At 40.9% G+C, this 19,706-nt stretch overlaps 2 protein-coding genes across 2 annotated transcripts; both read right to left on the bottom strand.

The window, feature by feature from the left end:
• Positions 1 to 85: 85 nt before the first annotated feature.
• Positions 86 to 7,917, bottom strand: LOC102212873 (uncharacterized). The gene is made up of 5 exons (XM_005725920.1): positions 7,600 to 7,917; positions 2,036 to 3,337; positions 1,606 to 1,716; positions 1,194 to 1,310; positions 86 to 1,108 (listed from the first exon to the last, which is right to left on the bottom strand). The coding sequence occupies exons 1-5, from the start codon at positions 7,607 to 7,609 to the stop codon at positions 1,080 to 1,082; spliced, it is 1,569 nt and encodes a 522-aa protein (XP_005725977.1). The 5' UTR covers positions 7,610 to 7,917; the 3' UTR covers positions 86 to 1,079.
• Positions 7,918 to 8,384: 467 nt separating this feature from the next.
• On the bottom strand, positions 8,385 to 19,611 carry LOC102212589 (guanine nucleotide-binding protein subunit alpha-13-like). Its single transcript, XM_005725919.1, has 5 exons — positions 19,244 to 19,611; positions 17,980 to 18,206; positions 14,272 to 14,322; positions 12,004 to 12,204; positions 8,385 to 10,612 (listed from the first exon to the last, which is right to left on the bottom strand). Exons 1-5 carry the CDS (start codon positions 19,524 to 19,526, stop codon positions 10,241 to 10,243), a joined length of 1,134 nt encoding a protein of 377 aa, XP_005725976.1. The 5' UTR covers positions 19,527 to 19,611; the 3' UTR covers positions 8,385 to 10,240.
• Positions 19,612 to 19,706: the final 95 nt, after the last annotated feature.

Below are 19,706 nucleotides of genomic sequence, written 5' to 3'. Positions count from 1 at the left end.
AAAAATGTTTTGACTGTTTGTTTTTTTTAAAGCAAATACTTATTTTTTTAACATTTTCTCCATGAAATAAAATAAGACAGGAATAATAAAAGAAACATACAAAAACATAAGCATTTTAAAATAATACAATTTAGCATGACAAGCTTTCATTTTAGAAACCTTATACAGATAAGAATGAAACTACTCTTATCCTGGTCACCTAGAGATAGAAAGTTACATGTTTTAGTTTTGTATTCATTTGCAATTCATTTAATTAGGAAAATTCATAATCATTCAGTCTGTCTTCATAACATATGCTTTTAGATTTTATACAAAAGATGGACAACCAGAGAGACTGAAAGAAACACACGACACCCAATTCTAAATATAAATATCTGGGAAAATTCAGCAAAAGCAAACAAGGTAGTAGGACAAACAGGGAAACAAAAAAGGCTTATTTTGGGGAAAAGTCATCAGGATTAAGCCAGTTTTATGGTGATACCACACATGCAGTTTTATGTCCCAGTGACCACTGAAATGAAACTGCCCAAACAAGAACCCAACGGCAAGACTTGCTTCTAGAAAAACTCTATGAACACTATGAAGTCAACGCAGTCCCAATGTGAAGCTTAGAGATGAGCATTTGTCCTGTTGTCATGAGTGTATCTGGGGTTGAATTGAGGGGGAACTGTATGCTTATATGGAAGTGATCATTTAATTCAAAAAATAAGCATGTTGCATTCAATCAAGCTTGAAACTAGCTACTGAGACCCTAAACTCACTGGAGAATTGACATAGACTTCTATACACCTGTACTTGTTTTCCAACCAGAAGAGTTGTACACTTGTGGTCACTACAAAGAATTCAGTTTAAGGCACTTTTGCACTTACTTCACTATTTATCATTTACTATATAGTGCTCCCACAATGTATGCTGGTGACAGAATACACAAAATTGGCTGAAGGGAAGGGCTTACATGCTGACAAGTAACGGTACCAGTTTCTCAGTTATAAATGCTGTGCAAATTCATCATATGGAGTCCTGAAGTTCTGAATCTTTTCTCTGTCAATGCTGCTGCTTCAAGTATCTTTCCTTGACCCTTAGTGATACTTCCTCCAGCGATCAAGCTCTGGGAAAAGGAAAAAAAAAAGAAAACCAGCTTATCTCCAAATCCATCAGTTAAATGGAGCACACACTTAGTAAAACACACTTACTTATGTGGCGGTAACTCCAGATGTAGCTGAGCACGCAGTATCCTGCTAACAACATGCCCAGTCCACCTACACCTCCTTTCCTCACATCAATATACCGCCTGTAATACCACTGCCAGCCTGAATCATGCACAGAGTTGAGAAAAGACAAGCACACAAATCTTAAAGAATAGACACCAATCTCACATCTGTATAGCAGATATTAAGCGGCTGCTAACAGCTGTTGGCTATAATGCTTTTGTTCTGAGGTAACATCTGACTACAAGCATCTACAATGTTCAATAAAACCTCATTTCTGAGAGATAACACTGTTACAGGAAGTTAGAAGTGACAGACAAACAAATGGGAGGACGGCTTTTGTGCTGTGAGTAGCACAAATACTGTGTCTCTCTGTGTGTGAGAGAGAGATACTGACCTCTTTGCAACATTCCCACAGCATCTTTTGGATGGCTTGGGGCTTTGCAGGCAAGCCATTTAGGTAATTCCCTCAGTCTCACCTGTCCAAGACTCCGGTGTGTCAGAGCTCCTGTAATCCATGACACCGACAGAGAATCAGGAAGCTGAAACACTACAATCGAGCTGAATATTATTCCAAAGTCTTTATTATTGGTACTGGCCCAGTAAAACTGACAATATATGGCAATAATTTTTCTTCATTTATGAACTACTTTATCAATAAAATCTGAAAAACGCCTAACACAGTGCGGTGAGCCACAAAGTGACTTGTTCAAATGTCTGAATATAATTCATTAATTATATTATTTTGTAAGTCAGACAGGGAAAGAATCCGGACCATCAGGTCTGTATACATTTTGGCTGGAATACAATTATTTCCAAATACTTACCTTCGTTTGGATTTTCAGCAGTGCTTTGCTTCCTGACCTCAGGCTTCTCCACTGTCTCCACCTTCACTGGCAGACTTTGTGATACAAGAGGGGAAAGAAGGCTGGAAAACTGACCCACTGGTGCCGATTTTGTGAGGAGGCCTGTCATGTGATGGCTCACCTTCAGCCCCTCATTCAGGTTGACTGGAGGAGGCATAGCTTGCCACTGCTGAGATGACGCACGCAGGAAGGGAGCTGTAGGAGGGGTTGATTCTGGCACATCTCGCAGAGGGACTAAAGCCAGTTGTTTAGTCTTTGAGGTTATTTTCTTATCTGATTTTAGGCCTGCATGTTGTGGGCTAGGGCTCAGCAGCTCATCAGACTGAGTTGCAACATACTTTTGATTATCTTCTAAAAGTGGAGCTGGTCCAACACCCGTATCGACTCTGATTTTACTGCACAGGTTGTCATTAGTTTGAATTTGGCTCAGGATGCTCGGCCTGCTGGACTGACGAGGCGATCTAGCTCGGCCTAATGTGGCTTTAACATCCTGGAGGGTGATCTTTGCCTGGTGGCCATTTCCTAACTTCAAAACAAAATTATTCATGGATGAATCCTCAATCTCCTGCTTGCCATCCTCCGAAAACTTGTGTCTTTTCTCTGGGAATTTTGTGCTACTTTCACTCTGTTTGGTTGTGGAAAACATCTGATTAACATGATTCTTTGTCTTTGGTGTCTTCTTAGGTGCATCTTTGGGTTTAGCGTCTGCAGACAGATGGGCATAGTCTTTGCCTGAGATAGTTTTGGGCTCTGTCTGAGCTGTGTTTCTGGAGCTTAGAGTTGGTTCTGTTTCAGACACCTTTAGTGATTCCTTTGTAATTTGGTCATACTTAGCAGCTTCTATCAATGCACGGAGACTCTTCTTTTTTGGTTTAGAAGTGGTGGGGGGCAGAGCTGGAGATGGAGATAACAAAAGGGTGCTTGTCTTTATTTGATCAACCAGCTTTTGTTTCTTCTTCGTAGTTGGTGAAAGTAATGTCATGGATGATGATGTTCGTGGTGATGAAGATGTCGCATTTGATGGTCCTGATGCTGTGTCCCTTTTACGCGTCTGTCCTTGTAGATCTGTTATGACTGATGACGATGACTTCCTTCCCTTTGCAGTTGCTCTGGACAAAACCGAGTCCAGCTGAGAAGACGATGCTGTCTGGTTTGCTGTGACATCTGGTTTGGATGGTGGCGCTTTAGAGGCAGCAGCTGCCTTGCAATGTGGCAAGTGGCTCTTCAACCTTTTGTACGTTTTCCCGCAGAATGGACACACCTCTGTGGGTGGGTGGGTGACAGAGAACGGGTCAAAATGGGACTTCCAGGGCAAACATAGAATGACCAGTGAAGATGTGTTGGAAGGACATAATGGCTGAATATAAATAAGGTATAGTTTTAGCTTTATATGAACAATTTCATCTTTAAAGAAAGAAAATCTTATCAAGCACCAGCTATGTGTGCATAAACATACTGATTATGATCTCATACACAATTTAGAATCATAAATTAACCTAACATGCATGCACGATCGTAGGAGGAAACTGGATCACCCAACCCCCGACCCAACCAGGACGTGCAAACCAAGAACCTTATTTTTGTGTGGCAACAGTGTTAACCACTGCACCAATTGCTTTTGAGGTTGTTGGGTTTTTTTTAACAATTAAATAAAGTCCATTTTGATGTTAAGTAGACCAGAAAATCAGCTGCACAAAACAGAATACCTATCCTTTCTTTTACTGTAAAGAAGAATAAGTTAAGGTCAGCCATTAGGAACAAAAATAACTAAAATTAAAATGTCACTACATTTTTACACTCGCAGAGAAGTCCAGTTGGAAAGATTGGTTCCTTTGGTGGGCCGACACCTCTTCTGGTTCCCAATCTACATGTTTAACACACCTTGCATTCAAAATATGTCACATGTACAGTTGTGGTCTGAAGTTTACATCTACACATTGATGTCGCATGGGCATTGATGTCGTGGTAATTTTCGACTTTTAACTTAACTTTTTCCAAAGTAGCATGGTTATACAACATACATCTTTAATGACTTTAAAAACAATACATAAGTGCACAGGTCTGGCTTTACTTTGCATTTTCTCTAATCCACACAGGGTTAAAAGTATACATACAGTACAACTGGTAACTTGTCTGCCAGCATAAAATGGATTTCTTTGACAGCACTCATTGAATGAGAAAGTCCAAAGAACTTGGTGAAGATCTCAGAAAGGCAATTTTAGATTTAAACAAGTTGGGAAGATCTCTTGAAGCAATTTCTAAACAGCTGCAGATCCCAAAATCATCAGTTAAGACAATTGTACATGTTGGATGTGCCACCACTTTGCCAACGTCTGGAAGATTACCCAAACTGTCCTCCTCAGATAAGATGTAATTAATTGGGATGTTCAGGAACAACCTGGGAACCAACAAGGCTCAAGCCTGCAATTAACTTGAAACTGCAGCACCAGTGTCACTGTCTACAGTGAAGCAAGTTTTACATAGCTATGGACTGAGAGCGTGCCAACCAAGAAAGAAGCCCCTGCTCCAAAATAAAAACCGTCAAGCTTGACTGAAATTTGCAGCTGCCCACAACGACAAACGAAATGTGAGAAAGGTTTTATGGTCAGATGAGAGAAAGACTGACCCACAATGTTTGAAGAAGTAAAGATGAAACTTTCTGACCTTAGAAAGCTGTCAGTGGTACTAGTATATTGCACAAAGTCAATGGAATAGTGAAATTAAAAGCCCAAAACTACCATGACATTCAGACCCATAATTGAGTGTCAATAAAATACTGCTTTGCATTGAAGACTACCCAATTAATGGGAAATGTAAGGTAGTTACAAGGTTGACCTTGTCACCTGAATAATAGGTTCTCTAGACCAGGGGTGTCGAGCTTATCATGGGGCACATACAACCAAATTTCAAGTTAAATAGGCTAGATCAGTGAAGCCTTAACTGTTTTTGTTCAACTTTCAGCACTATGAAAGTTACCCTTGTTTTCCCTGAGATAAGAAAAATCCCTCAGAAAAATAAGCGCAATTTTATTTAACAAAACATCTCAACTTTTCCATATTACAAAGAAATGCTGATTTAAAAAAAATTGTAAGAGCTGCAAGAAATAAAGGACTTTATAATCTTTATTTGAAGTGTCCATATTTTCCAAAGCCATCCAGTGGGCTGAATTGGAGCTTTTTGGACCTACGTCTGGCCAACAGGCCATATAGTTGATACCTAGTCTCTAGATCAATTTTACATCAAGGGACGCATACTGGCCACTTTGAAATTAGCTAGAACTGTGAAAATCCCTTTTCTGTCATTGTAAAGTAGTTTAACTGCACATTTAATTCCTGGGATATCTCGATTTATTAAAAAGAAGTGTAATTTCAACAGTATGCATTAGTTTATATACAGTGGGGCAAAAAGTATTTAGTCAGCCACCGATTGTGCAAGTTCCCCCACCTAAAATGATGACAGAGGTCAGTAATTTGCACCAGAGGTACACTTCAACTGTGAGAGACAGAATGTGAAAAAAAAATCCATGAATCCACATGGTAGGATTTGTAAAGAATTTATTCGTAAATCAGGGTGGAAAATAAGTATTTGGTCAATAACAAAAATACAACTCAATACTTTGTAACATAACCTTTGTTGGCAATAACAGAGGTCAAACGTTTACTATAGGTCTTTACCAGGTTTGCACACACAGTAGCTGGTATTTTGGCCCATTCCTCCATGCAGATCTTCTCGAGAGCAGTGATGTTTTGGGGCTGTCGCCGAGCAACACGGACTTTCAACTCCCGCCACAGATTTTCTATGGGGTTGAGGTCTGGAGACTGGCTAGGCCACTCCAGGACTTTCAAATGCTTCTTACGGAGCCACTCCTTTGTTGCCCGGGCGGTGTGTTTTGGATCATTGTCATGTTGGAAGACCCAGCCTCGTTTCATCTTCAAAGTTCTCACTGATGGAAGGAGGTTTTGGCTCAAAATCTCACGATACATGGCCCCATTCATTCTGTCCTTAACACGGATCAGTCGTCCTGTCCCCTTGGCAGAAAAACAGCCCCATAGCATGATGTTTCCACCCCCATGCTTCACAGTAGGTATGGTGTTCTTGGGATGCAACTCAGTATTCTTCTTCCTCCAAACACGACGAGTTGAGTTTATACCAAAAAGTTCTACTTTGGTTTCATCTGACCACATGACATTCTCCCAATCCTCTGCTGTATCATCCATGTGCTTTCTGGCAAACTTCAGACGGGCCTGGACATGCACTGGCTCCAGCAGCGGAACACGTCTGGCACTGCGGGATTTGATTCCCTGCCGTTGTAGTGTGTTACTGATGGTGACCTTTGTTACTTTGGTCCCAGCTCTCTGCAGGTCATTCACCAGGTCCCCCCGTGTGGTTCTGGGAGCTTTGCTCACCGTTCTCATGATCATTTTGACCCCACGGGATGAGATCTTGCGTGGAGCCCCAGATCGAGGGAGATTATCAGTGGTCTTGTATGTCTTCCATTTTCTGATGATTGCTCCCACAGTTGATTTTTTCACACCAAGCTGCTTGCCTATTGTAGATTCACTCTTCCCAGTCTGGTGCAGGTCTACAATACTTTTCCTGGTGTCCTTCGAAAGCTCTTTGGTCTTGGCCATGGCGGAGTTTGGAGTCTGACTGTTTGAGGCTGTGGACAGGTGTCTTTTATACAGATGATGAGTTCAAACAGGTGCCATTCATACAGGTAATGAGTGGGGGACAGAAAAGCTTCTTACAGAAGACGTTACAGGTCTGTGAGAGCCAGAGATTTTCCTTGTTTGAGGTGACCAAATACTTATTTTCCACCCTGATTTACGAATAAATTCTTTACAAATCCTACCATGTGGATTCATGGATTTTTTTTTTCACATTCTGTCTCTCACAGTTGAAGTGTACCTCTGGTGCAAATTACTGACCTCTGTCATCATTTTAGGTGGGGGAACTTGCACAATTGGTGGCTGACTAAATACTTTTTTGCCCCAGTGTACATGATAAGGACATGTTTGTCAGCATGATTCTTCACACCTAAATTGCAAGATATGAATGTGTAAAATTACAGAAAAAGTTCTGGTAGCTCATTGACCAGCTACCAGTAATTATAAAGAGAAAGTTTTTGTTAATTTACAGAAAATGTCCTTTATTTTACTGAAGACACATTTGAAATAAAAACAGAAATTTCTAGTAGTTAGTGAAGAAACTGGACATTTTCTGTCTTGTGTTTGTTACTTTATTACTTTCTTGTAGCACAAATGGCTTATAGCATCAGCTGCGTAATTTGTGAAAATATAGTTGAAAGTCCAAATTTTATGACCTCCTTCACATTTTACAGAGGTCCAGTGGGCCGGATTGGACTTTTTGGTGGGTCAGTTCTGGCCCCCGGGTCTTATGTTTGTCACCCCGGCTTCTAGACGAAGCTATAAACATATTTTTATAATTCAGCAAATTAATATATTGGTCGTTATTATATCACGTGTTTTTTCCGCTATTCTGAATTACAGTTGTGTGACACTTACCACAGCTCATTTCGCACGCGCCTGTCAAACAGCCATTCGGGTGAAAGCATGACTCAGAGCAGCAAAGTTACAGCGCTAAGGTGAAGCGTCAGTAATTATCACATTTACACGCGGGAGTGTCACTTTTAAACAGTTTCGGTTAAGTAAGTTCTCAGAGTCGCGACGGTGAAGTGAAAGACCCCGCTTTTAGGTAGCGAGTTCGAAGCCTGAATGTAAAATCAAAAGTTATCGTAAAATCATCACTATATTGACGCCCTAGTTTAAAATTACACCCCTTGGATGTGGTTTATAACGGTACAGCCCGTTACATTGCTGTGACAGATAAAAGTCTTGTACGAACACGCAGGGATCTGCTCGGTGGGTGTGTTGCGTCGACTTTATGATTCACTCCTCCCACTTCCGCCTTTTGAAGTCCCCAAACATGCCGACGCATTTTTGGATGAAGTCAAAATAACCACTAAATGTTTCACAGGTACGCTTGAGGCGTCGGAAACTATGTATCCGCAGAAATGCTTACGTATTTTTCTGGCAGAGTACTGAAAAAAAAAGACGTCTTAGCGGTACAGTAGGGTTTATCTACGTAACACGTGGTCCTCGTGTTTTGTTAATCATTAGATTTTGGTCTAAGTGGTAAAGAACCCAGGTTTAAATTTGCACCTCAAAAAAAATTCACAGTGAATTTCAAAAGACAATAAAATCAAGTTTTTCAGGCATAAAATGGCACCTCACGATTCACAATGAACCAAATTATTCAAAAAAAGCAAACATATCAAGGGAGCAAGACATAAGTAGAAAAGTGGATTTTATTGAGAAGGTTAGACTGGCATGAGAGACAACACAAGCAAGAATTTCAAAAACAAGCCGTGATGGAAAACAAATACACTACATCAAAAAGTCATCTTCATTGGAAAAGCTGTGATTTGAAAAAGCAAAAAAATCGGGATGGGAAAAAAGCCATTTCTACAACCATTTACATATAGGAGATAAACCTGGATATTATTTACATGGCAACAGATTACAGTATTTACAAAGCCAGGGCTGGAAGCAAAGTGAAACTCTCACGAGCTGCATTTTTGGAGTAAAACTGGACACGGTCAGTGTGCACAGTCCTGAAAAAGCACAGGGTGATTTTTTGGCAGAGAAGCAGAGATTTTAACAGTGGAAATGGTGCTCTAACAAAGATCGGCCCAGACCAGAATACGGTCACCAACAAAAGTATTCAAGCTTTTGTCTTTTTTTTTTTTTGGTCACATATAGTTCAAAATGTAGTTTTGAGGGAAATCTAAACAACACAAGGAAAAAAAATGTTCAAGGGGTTTTCAGAGATGCCTGGAGTCAGTGCCAACACAGATATTCTCACATAATGGGTTATATTTTACCACATTAATATTGGTTATAGTATATTCAAGCAATCTAGAGCAAATCTCTGTACATTTATTAACACACATTCATGATTCAGGCAAACAGGGGAGGACTGTCCCTTTACAAGGCATCTAATCACAGATGGAAACAAAGAAAGGGAGGAGCTGGGGGTTCTGGGTCAATGTCAGTGGTCAAAGCCAGGAAGATACGGTGCTAAACACCACCCAGCTAACGGCAGGGAGGCCTGGCTGAGTCGCACCACTCAGAATTAAAAAATAAAAATAAAAAATAATAATAATCAGAATCAGAATATTCAGTTAGCTCATCAACAATTACATCAGCATCGACACCGGTTTTGATTCAACCCTGAGAAAACAGTGGACTGCATGTTCACTAAGTGGCACACCTGCCTAAGAAGGTAATCTTTTTACCCTCTGAACACCCAGAAATAAGGGACAATTTATACGGAAACTGGCATCTTAATTATCTGATTAAAGATTTAATAATAAAGCAACATTTAAATAGTGATTAAGTCTTAAGAAATTATATCAAAGGAAATAAAAGGTTCAGTCTGTTGTGGTTGTGCCCTCGTCAAGCAGTTTTCTGCAAAACAAGGTGCCAGTGCTGGAGCCAGTTCACTCCTCAAATCTTTAACTGTAATTCTACTACGTCTTCACTTCTGATCGCGGGCGTTAAACCTGCTGATCTGAAATGGAAAAAAAAGAAAAGCTGATGACCGCCAAATGTGACTAAAATGACTTAGCAACAACTTTCAACAGACGTAACAGTAAATTTGGACTAGATGAATTCAGTGCTCGGCAAATCAACTCTCACACACAGTACTGGTAATTAAACGTTACTTAGATTAATTCCTGCGTTTGTTTGGAAGCCGTGCGTCTCATTTTGGAAAACCTTTTGCTGGCGCCAGCAATGACACCTTGTGAGAAAATAGCCCCAGTAACTCGTGCTGTGAATGCAGAGCTCAGGACAGAGGAGGTGAAGCAGCAGGTTTCAGATGTCATCCAAGATCCAAACGAGGCTTCTTCTCCATTTATATTACCACGGCGTGCACGGCTTACTCGTTCCTCAAACAAATCCTGAACTTACAAGAGGGACAACTCTTCAAAGAGGAGAGTAAAAACTAATATAAAATGTCTGAAGAAGAATGCTGACGTCTCATCGGATTCTTCTGATGCTGCTCTCTCTCCCAAGTCCTCTTCATGAGCGAGGGGGTGGTCTGTCCCTGTTCAGGTCCTCCATTTTCACAGGTTGTCAGAGGTCATTGGAGCATGAGCTGTTTGAGGTTGTCGTGCAGGATGGTGTCCTTGACGTCCCGAAACACCAGCCTGATGTTCTCCGTGTTGATGGCGGTGGTGAAGTGGTGGTACAGGGGCTTCTGAGTACAGTCGCGCCTCTTGGCTCGGAAGCAGTCCACCATGAACGCCTGGACATCCGGCAGGCTGTGCTCCGGTCCGTTGTACTCGGGAAAGTAGTCCTTGAGGGGAACGTTTTTCACTTTCTCCTCCAGCAGATCCGTCTTGTTGAGGAATAGGATGATCGAAACGTTGTTGAAGACACGGTTGTTGACGATGGTCTCGAAGATGTCGAGCGATTCACGGAGCCGGTTGGTCTGCCTGTCCTCCATCAGCACCTGTAATAGATGACGGAACAATTAAATACTACTGCCAGTACAGATGGTGTAAATCCTTTAACCTGTACATGTTACATCCTGTCAGGTATTCATAAGCTTCCTTTTAATAGCATTTCCTGTTAACCAAAGTCAATTTGGATTAAAACTGTGGTTTTATGGTGTGCAATAGGTTTAAAAAAAAAAAAAAAAAAAAAAAAACCAACGAGAAAAAACCGCCCAAAAACTAGGCTATTTGGGTTAGCCTGCTATTGCATGGCTCTTACAACAACAGTTGGTATGCTGCACAGGGCAAATCGAACAAGAGCTTGTTTTTTAAGCAGTTACGGCAAAATGAGGAAAACAGTGAGGGACTTGAAACTAGGGGCCAGCATAGCTAAAATGAAGTTGGTTAAGTCCCAGAAAACATATTTATGATGGCAAAACACTTGAGATGGTTCAATCAGAGGCAAATAATTCTTCCATCTGCTTTCAAGCAGCTTGATTCCACATTCAACCATTAAGAAAGCAATGCCATTGGAATCCTTAAAGGGGACCCATTCTCTTCCTTATTTTCAGCCATTTATATACTGTTATAACGGTGTATAATTCCTATTCCTATTCCTAATCTTGGGTCTTTTCATGTGAAAAATCTTCTAAATGGTTCTCTCAAAGAAGCCATACCTGCCTGACATTCAAGCCTTTTGTATACGAGGGACAACCAATCAGAAGTTAGTCGGCTCCATTAATGCTTGAGATAATTTCAGTTTGTGTAAAGTTAGCAGCAAAGCAAACCTTACATCTGCTCTGAGCTTCGAATCAAGTTTCTGCTGGACATTTCAGCCTCTCGTTTGTGTAAATACTTCAATCCATCACAATTTAATGTGTACTTGTAAAATGTTGTCTTGCAAGTCTTCTCACTGTTTTTCCACCGCTCTGAAAAAGTACCAAACCACAACCCCCCGAACTGAGCCTTGTAAATGTGATGAAGAACAGACCGATTCATGCTGTTGGTGCCCATTTAAACATATCAGTCACATTTTGGGGATTCACATCAGCCTGTCGCTAGAATACTGAAGACGGAAGGGGAAACATGGTAAATAAATACAGCACGACTAGCAAATAAATGAACCAAAGTTGTCACTTGCACATCTAAGTGGTGGTCAAATCAGAGCTTTAGTTAGAAACTCAAATAATTAATTCGTCTTAAGGAAAGTCTTGCAGCTGCACAAGCAGAAGCATCAATGAAACGTTATCAAAAGTTACCACACATTATTGTCAAGAACAAACTGGTTAATGTGCTTCTTATCATCCTATCTGTATTGAGCGTGCTTGCTTGTGAGTGGCAGGAAATGAGATGCCATGGTTTCTTTCTGCATCTGATGCAGCAGCGGTGTTTACTTTAATTTTTTTACCTGGTCATATTCGGAGGAGGAGACGAGGAAGAGGATCGAGGTGACTGAGTCGAAACACTCAAACCAGCGTCTCCGCTCGGATCGCTGCCCTCCCACGTCCACCATCTTGAAGGGAACATTCTTGATCTCAAAGTCATACTCATGGATGCCCTTAGTGGGTTTACGAGCCAGCAGGATGTCCTGTTGAGTGGGAAGATAATCCTAGCAGGAGAGGCAGAAAGACAAACTTTTAATTATTGAGACAAAAATACCATTTGTCCTTATTTCCACCTAACCGTTTGATAGAAAATCCTTTCCAAACCAGGATTTGTTTGCAGACTGAAGAAGAAACACCAGACACATAACAAAGTTCAAACTAGCAGCCAATTCATCTGTAAATACTAGAAATGTGTTTTATTCTTCAGCTCTAACTTTGGGTCCTGCAAAAGCAAGACTGGAAATGACACACTTATGAGCGCTGAGGAAAACACAGCAGAGTTTAAGACTACACAAAAACGATTCCGTAAATATCCACAAATATGGGGATTTCCCACAGAAAGCAATCGATGGGAAGGTCAGCATTTTGTAGAAAATGAAAGTAAAGGTTTGACATAATAAGTTTAACATCTGCTTCTGCTGTAACCTCTGTGGCTCTGTGGAGGAGCTGAATCTAAAGGTGGATATTTCAACTGAAAATCACCAGGAAGCTTGGGTAGGCTCTGTATACAAGCCAATCATCTTTGTAATCATTGTTAAACTGGCTTTAGCAGGTTCAGATTCACTGCTTAATAGAGAGGACGGCTCCAGATGCAGGCTAGGTGTGTTCTGTTTAAAAAAAATAACTTGAGCATTTTAAACGTGTCTTACCAAATAAAAAAAGACTCATACACAGAGTGAAACAGGGAGGAGAGAAACTAGCACAGCTACAATTGGCAGCACAAAGAGTTGAAATGAATATTATGTTCATATACTAAACAAACACCCACAAATGGATGCTGTTTGTAAAATGGTGATGAAAGAAAACACAGCAACTCCATTATGAAAACAGTCATTATGAGTTTGATTATACATTTAGGGGGGGGATTTCATTCATGTTAGTAGCGCCCATTCAAAATGTGCCCATTTGTAATGAGGACACTGTGGTTTGCAACTGTGTGTGCGTGTATTTCTATAATAAACAAAAAAAGCCTGAGGTCAGCCACAGGAGTGAAGTTAACATACACACACCCACAGAAACAAAACTAGCTTTTTAGCTTCATAGCATTTACAAAAGCTATGAGGATGTGTGTGCATGCAACATTATATTCATTCAAACACATATAAGGTGAACCTGCTAAGCCTCTGTCCATTTTCTGTGATATGTAAACTGATATGATGGAAGCTTGCAGTAAACATGACAATGGCATGGCATTTTTTTCTTCTCCTAGTTCTGGTTGACATCATCAAGATGTGACACCACCTTAATCTTGTCATCCCAGACATACAGATCTGAGTGAGCACAGTATAAGGATTATTTTTAATATGAATCATGCAAAGCTACTCTAGTAGAGTCTGAAAAGGTGGTGCTGGAAATGAGCAGAAAAGGCTGCACTTTATGTATCGAGTTCATACTAAAGGTGGCTGTATTGAAGAGCACAACATGAAAGACGCATCTAAAAGAATACAGCAGCCTTTGTGCTTACACCACCTGTAAGCACAACCTTGGTAATAAAAGTGTAATTAAATTTACAAAACAAACATACGCATACAAACCTCATGAAGACAGTAAGATTGTAGATGTTAGCATAAGCATGTGTGTTTGTAAATAATAGTACAAGTATAAACACTTAATGTCCTCAATGTAAAAAGGATGTGTTTATGATGCACAGAAATCTGAAAAACAATTCAACTTCCAGCATGCTGATGTCAGAAAAAAGGAAGTATTGTTAAAACTCAGTTGGGAGCGGTTAAAATATCTCTCATGTTAATAAAGGAAAAACCCTGATTTACTCTCAATAACGCCCTCAAGTTTTGGACTTTAGACTTAATATTAAGGGTTTATAAACTGTTTGAACTTGCTTACTGTGTTCATCTTGATGTTTTTTTTAACTAAACTTTTAAACACCTGAAAAAAAAATTGAGCTTAACTAAATATAAGGAGCTTCTTTCACAAAATGCCAGCATTATCTGCGGCAAGCAACCACCTTAGTCATTTCTAAGGTAACCTTTAATTGTCTGGACATGTTGCAGTATTAACTATAACATGCACAAGTCTGATTATCACAAAGAGTACAAGCAGAAACAACTTACCAGCTCGCCGAGCTTATCCAGATTATCCAAGAAATACTTCACTGACTCACCCTGCGACAGGACAGAGGAGGAATTTCTGTTAATTCTACACAATTAATTAGGTTCTGTCATTTTTACCACAATCAGCAGAAAACATTTTGCAGCAATATGTTTGCAAGAGGAAAAGGCGCTGAGATACTAGTGGGGAGAGTGTTTAGCTGCCACACAGACAGAAGTAACCTGACTTTTTTCTTTCTCCCGTGTCCGCCCCAGAGCAGAGTCTGTTCTGAGGTACTGAGGCAGGATGCGCATTATTTAGTAAGACTGTGACACGCGTTTCTAAGTGTGTCTTTGATGTATTCAGAAGTGTTGGTTAGTGTGTGTCTGCGTGGTTAGAAGTGTTTTATTTGAGTTTTTTCCCAGGACTTTTTCGACACTGCTTTTGTGCAGGCAGTGCAAGACCAGACACGGGGCTGCCAGGACTGAGATGCATTCCTTTATCTGTGAGCTGGTGCGGGTCCTGCACTCGACATAAACCAAAACACTGTGTGCAAAAAGAAAAACAGATTTAACCCATCGTCTTTCCTGTGACCTGCAGCGCCTCTACTGCAACGCACTACACTTGCACAGGGGATTTTTGTTTTGTTTTTTGCATGTATTTTGCATTAATGACACGATAGGCATTTAAATGTTCCCAGTTGCAGCGATCGGGTTGTATTTCTCTCTTACCACCATGTACGAGCATTACCCACCCCAGCTTCTTCTTCTTGTCACCTTTTGATCTTTAGGTAAAAAAAAACAACTAACCTGACCTGAAAAACCTGTGATTGTGTGTGTGCATTTCTGTGTGTGTGTGTGTATGTGCACGGCTAGGATTACCCAAGGGAGGAGCCCAATGGTGTGGCGCTCTACTAGAGTTAAATGAAGAAAAAGCTACTTTTCTGATTTCACATCAGACTCCGCCCGAGTAAAAGGAGCTCATAACTAAGAAGGGTTTGGTTGGTTTTGAAATAATCAAAAATCAAGTCAGATTTTTTTTCCTGTTTTTTTTTTTTTTAAAAAGGAGAAGAGAAACAAGAAGCGCAATCACTCTGCGTTCTCCCTGCTGAGGCATGACAACGCCTGCAGAAGCAAAACTGAAACTCAGCAATATGTCATCTGAACCGACACTTACATTAAAGGAAGATGTGACTAAATAATTCTAATACTATGAATCTCAGAATCTCCGATGAAAAGATTAAGACTATTGTAACGAGCAACGCTGACGTCTGCACTGCAGGAAGTGAGAGAAGCCATGTGCATACTCACAGCGCTACGTGTGTGTGTGCTTTTTTAAACATGATAATTACAACCAAGCCTGAAGGCACGTGCGATTTGTGATGCAAATGCTTAAATGGGGCACGGTCAACACGAGGGGATTCTGGGTAATCTGCTGCAAATGACACAAATCTCTTCTTAGAGAAGGAAAAAAATTTTAACAGCTCCCAACAGAATTAATTTTGCCCTCAGGGTTTACAGTGTACTCACCATTAAAACTTAATATTAAGGTTTTGTACACTGTAAGCTTGCAATTGATATTCAGTTTCATTTCAAGACATCTAGCAATAATAACTTTATTTTAATATAAGAGAAAAGGCAAAAAGAACCCAAAACATCCCAAACACTTTTCAAAATGTGTGGTTGGTTTTATAAAAGATGGACATTTGACAAAAACTACACTGTTTTTGACCCTAAACTAATGCTTTTTTTAAAATTAAAGTCAAATACTGTTTCACTTTGTACCCTAGAACAATGAATTGTCACATATGAATTACATTTTTTATTTCTTTTATAAACTAACTGTCTTGGCTGTACAGTAATATGTAATTGTGTGTGTGTGTGTGTGTGTGTGTGTGTGTGTAGCCCCGTGTCTGTGTTCCATTGACCCTCCACTGATATTACACAACAAATAAAGGCTCAAAGCTATTTCTGATCAATTGTTTAGTCTATAAAATGTCTCCTCATTTTCCAGAGTGGGTTGAAGTGACAGGTGACCAACTATTTGGTTTGTTCAACCAATCCGCCAAAATTCAAAGAGCTTTAATCTGTAAACATGTGCACATGTGAAATAAGGATGGGACAATATATTTTATATGGCTTCCATCTGTGGTATCAATATCTTTATCAACACATGTAGGCGATTTCACTTGTTTCGTTTTCACAGATATTGTGATGTATCGCAGATGATCGCCTCGCAGCACACTTAGGCTACAGTGATTCTGTGATACCAACACCTAGCGTCCAGTAACTGAACAGCTAGTCAGGCTTTCAGCGATCCTGCCGCTCTTCAGTTACAGGCTGTTTCCATAGCAGGCTGCTTACATTGTTCCGTTTACTACTGTCATCGAATGAGTCACATTTGTGTGTTTATATGAATGATCAGTCCAAGTGACAGCTCACTTCCATTATTAAATGCACAGCTCCAGCTTCAAAAGTCTAAAAGGTGCGATGTTTTCCGTGATAATTAACGCTTTTGAAGATTTTGGGGGTGGGCGGGTGGAATACAGGAACTTGCCAATTTGCAAAATGAATACTTACACTCTTACACAGATAGGTTATGCACGTTAGTGTGTGTGTGACCTTGTGTAACTCGAGGTGTGTGACACTCTTAGTGTTTGTGTGCAAATAACGCTGAGTGGGAGAGCCAGGGATCTGTTTGTGAGCATAAAGCTGTTTAACTACAGATCAACATTCCTGCTCTGATCACACTTATTCTCCTTGTCTGTCTGGAAAGGTTTGCACCAACAAGCTGAGTGTGTGTGTGCCAGAGCAACAAAACGCCATTGACGAAAGTTTGGTTTTATGCAACCCACTGGCAAATTGTAATTTTCTGCTTTTCATTACTGAAAGCCACTTGGAGAAGCGCAGCCCTTATTCTGTCCTCAGTTGGGGGCCCCTTAACTGCTGAAGTGTTTAAGTTTGTCACATGAAGGCAGGGCAATCAGGGTTATTCCTATACAGACAACATTTTGGCAAGAGCCACAGGAAAATCACCAGCCTTTTGACAAACACACTGTTTTCTTAATTGGGGATTATTTACTTGGTTAAAATTGGCATTTTTTTGGCTTATTAAATAGCCAGAATACACAGATTTCTGTCAAATCAGGTAAAGTAATCAGTGCTTTAACTGTAAAGCTACACTCATGGGAGAAAGGGGCTTATTTTGAGTCAGGAAAATCCCTGACAGCTGGTCATTTTTTAAAAAAGCCTAAAGCTACGGTAATAAAAGATAAAATAAGAGCATATCAACAGCCCAGAAAGGACATGTGAACGCACTCCCGACCACATCTGCTCTTCTGGGGTAAACGTCACAGAGTTAAGACGTGCACACTGACAGCCAAAAGATATACGCAGCTGGGAGAGGTGTAAACAGGAAGCCTATTGAATCACATGTCTGACCACTCGGCACAGAGAGAGCACCAGAGACTAAAGAATTAGATGCAGGGAGAGTGGAAAGGGAGGATGAATTGAAAAGTCAGTTTCACTTTCTGTTTTCACTGCCATTTTCATCAATATGACTTTTTGGAAAAACCCATTCAGAAACACCAGAAAACCCTTATTGCACCTGGTGATAGAGAGCTGAGATTGAGAACGTTTTATCAGACAAAACTAGGCCACCATTATCTGTCAGTTATGCCATTTCAGCATGTGTGTGTGTGTGTGTGTGTGTGTGTGCACGCTCTAACCCACCAGCTGAAACTCCCTGCGCCTATCGTAGGCGTTCTGTATGCCCGAGTCTGCCCACAGGGCCTTAATGGCGGGCAGGTACTCCAGGAAAACCGATGTCTCAAGCTGCCCACTGGTCATCTTGGCTGAGCGGGTGTCGAACGCCATCAGGTTGTCGCCGTGCGGCTGGTTGTCTTCATCACCCCACGGAATGTGCAGCTTCTCACGGGCGTCCACCAGCACACGTATACCTGGAAAAGGAAGTCAGATGGCAACTTAATAGTGGAAAGGGGTAGTGAGAAGGGCAGGTGAAACAAAAGTAACCCAACACCTGTGTCCTTTGGAGGCCTGCTGTGTCTAAAAAAATAAAATAAAATACAAAAAAAATGATGATAGGGCAAGAAAAAGTGGAGTTGATTTTAAGGTAGCCCATGATTAACATAACCCTGTTACTAGACAGATTTCAGGGTTTTTCCTGCTTACACAAAATTTCCACCAAAGAGGTCTTAGCCTCCCCTCAAAGGAAAAAAAAAATCACCACCTTGTGCTAACCATCACTCTACCCAATTTTTCTTTAACTGAACTTTCATTCAGCCAAGAATAAAGCACATTTTGCTGATATAATGACCAGAAATAACAAGAAAATGTGCTTCGAAAACCACATTATAAGCCGGGGAAATCCCTGTATTCACAGCTATTATTTACATTTATTTCAAACTGTTTATTCATTAAAAAAAATGTACAGGATGTGCTGGTCACACCAACACCTTACTTTGAAAATGGCCGAAATAACTGTCGGGTTATATACAATTTCGTGACTATTAAAAAGCGACGCTTGAGCCTTGTTGGTATTTACAGACGATTTTGTTTAACGTGGACAACACCAACGTAAAGATTTCTCTTTCATTCAGTCCGTGGACAAAGAGGAACACCTTACAGCACACTACACTGGCGGGTTGCCCTCCATTAGCTTCATCCCGAGCTTAGTTATTGAGCAACAAAACTTGCCTGTAGCTGATTTAAAACCGCGGGTAGTGTTGGTTAAAGATATCACAAAAAACTTGATTCGCTGTATTTGGTATAGCTATGCTAAACCCCTAGAAATGTTAAGCTTTTAGGACAAACGAGGTTCCTATGGGTGTGCCGAGAGCAGATGTAGACTGTTTATGTGTCCTCTCACCCAGCCCAGCGCTGCTAAACAGATGTGGAAACTTTCCAGTGCCTTTTAACCGAGTAAAAGGGCGATTTTCACGCCCTTTAAGTTTCCAGCCCTCGGTAGCGAGGTTACCTTTGATAACATTGCTGTAAATCGTTGCTCTGAAATCCTCTCGGGCGTGCTGGTCGAAGTCCTGGCCGTGGATGATCCGCATTTGTTTGAGGAAAGTCGACTTGCCGCTCTCGCCAGCGCCGAGGAGAAGGATCTTCACCAGCCGCTTTACATACGTTTTCTCCTTGGAGAGACATCTGTCGATCTCTTTGGACTTTCTCAGCTGTTCCACCTCGCCGCTGTTAAGCAGGCAGACGGGTAGACAAACTTTTAACACGGACCTGGTCGGCAGGAAATCCGCCATGTTCGCACAAACTTCATCGATGCTAATTTGATGCGCGTTCTCGGGCGCAGGCACGGGACCAAGCCCCTTCCCTAAACTCAGGAAGTACCGCTGCTGACTGTTTACCATCAATCTTAAGGCACAGCCTACTGTGCTATTTACGCGGATATGCCTCACATAAACACGTAATATTGTCCGTAG

This window comes from Pundamilia nyererei, unplaced genomic scaffold (genome assembly GCF_000239375.1).
Source record: "Pundamilia nyererei isolate P.nyererei 1_Seehausen unplaced genomic scaffold, PunNye1.0 scaffold00017, whole genome shotgun sequence".
Lineage (NCBI taxonomy): Eukaryota > Metazoa > Chordata > Actinopteri > Cichliformes > Cichlidae > Pundamilia > Pundamilia nyererei.
Note: the sequence above shows the minus strand (reverse complement) of the source record. Positions and strands in the feature narration are given on the sequence as shown.

Coding starts and splice junctions, on each gene's coding strand:
- LOC102212589 (XM_005725919.1), bottom strand. CDS start 19,526: ATGGCGGATTTCCTGCCGACCAGGTCCGTGTTAAAAGTTTGTCTACCC. Junction 14,323..17,979: donor GGCGCAGGGAGTTTCAGCTG/GTGGGTTAGAGC, acceptor GTCCTGTCGCAG/GGTGAGTCAGTGAAGTATTT. Junction 10,613..12,003: donor CCTCCTCCGAATATGACCAG/GTAAAAAAATTA, acceptor CATCTATTACAG/GTGCTGATGGAGGACAGGCA.
- LOC102212873 (XM_005725920.1), bottom strand. Junction 1,717..2,035: donor TGCTGAAAATCCAAACGAAG/GTAAGTATTTGG, acceptor CATGGATTACAG/GAGCTCTGACACACCGGAGT. Junction 1,109..1,193: donor CTGGAGTTACCGCCACATAA/GTAAGTGTGTTT, acceptor TCCTTTTCCCAG/AGCTTGATCGCTGGAGGAAG.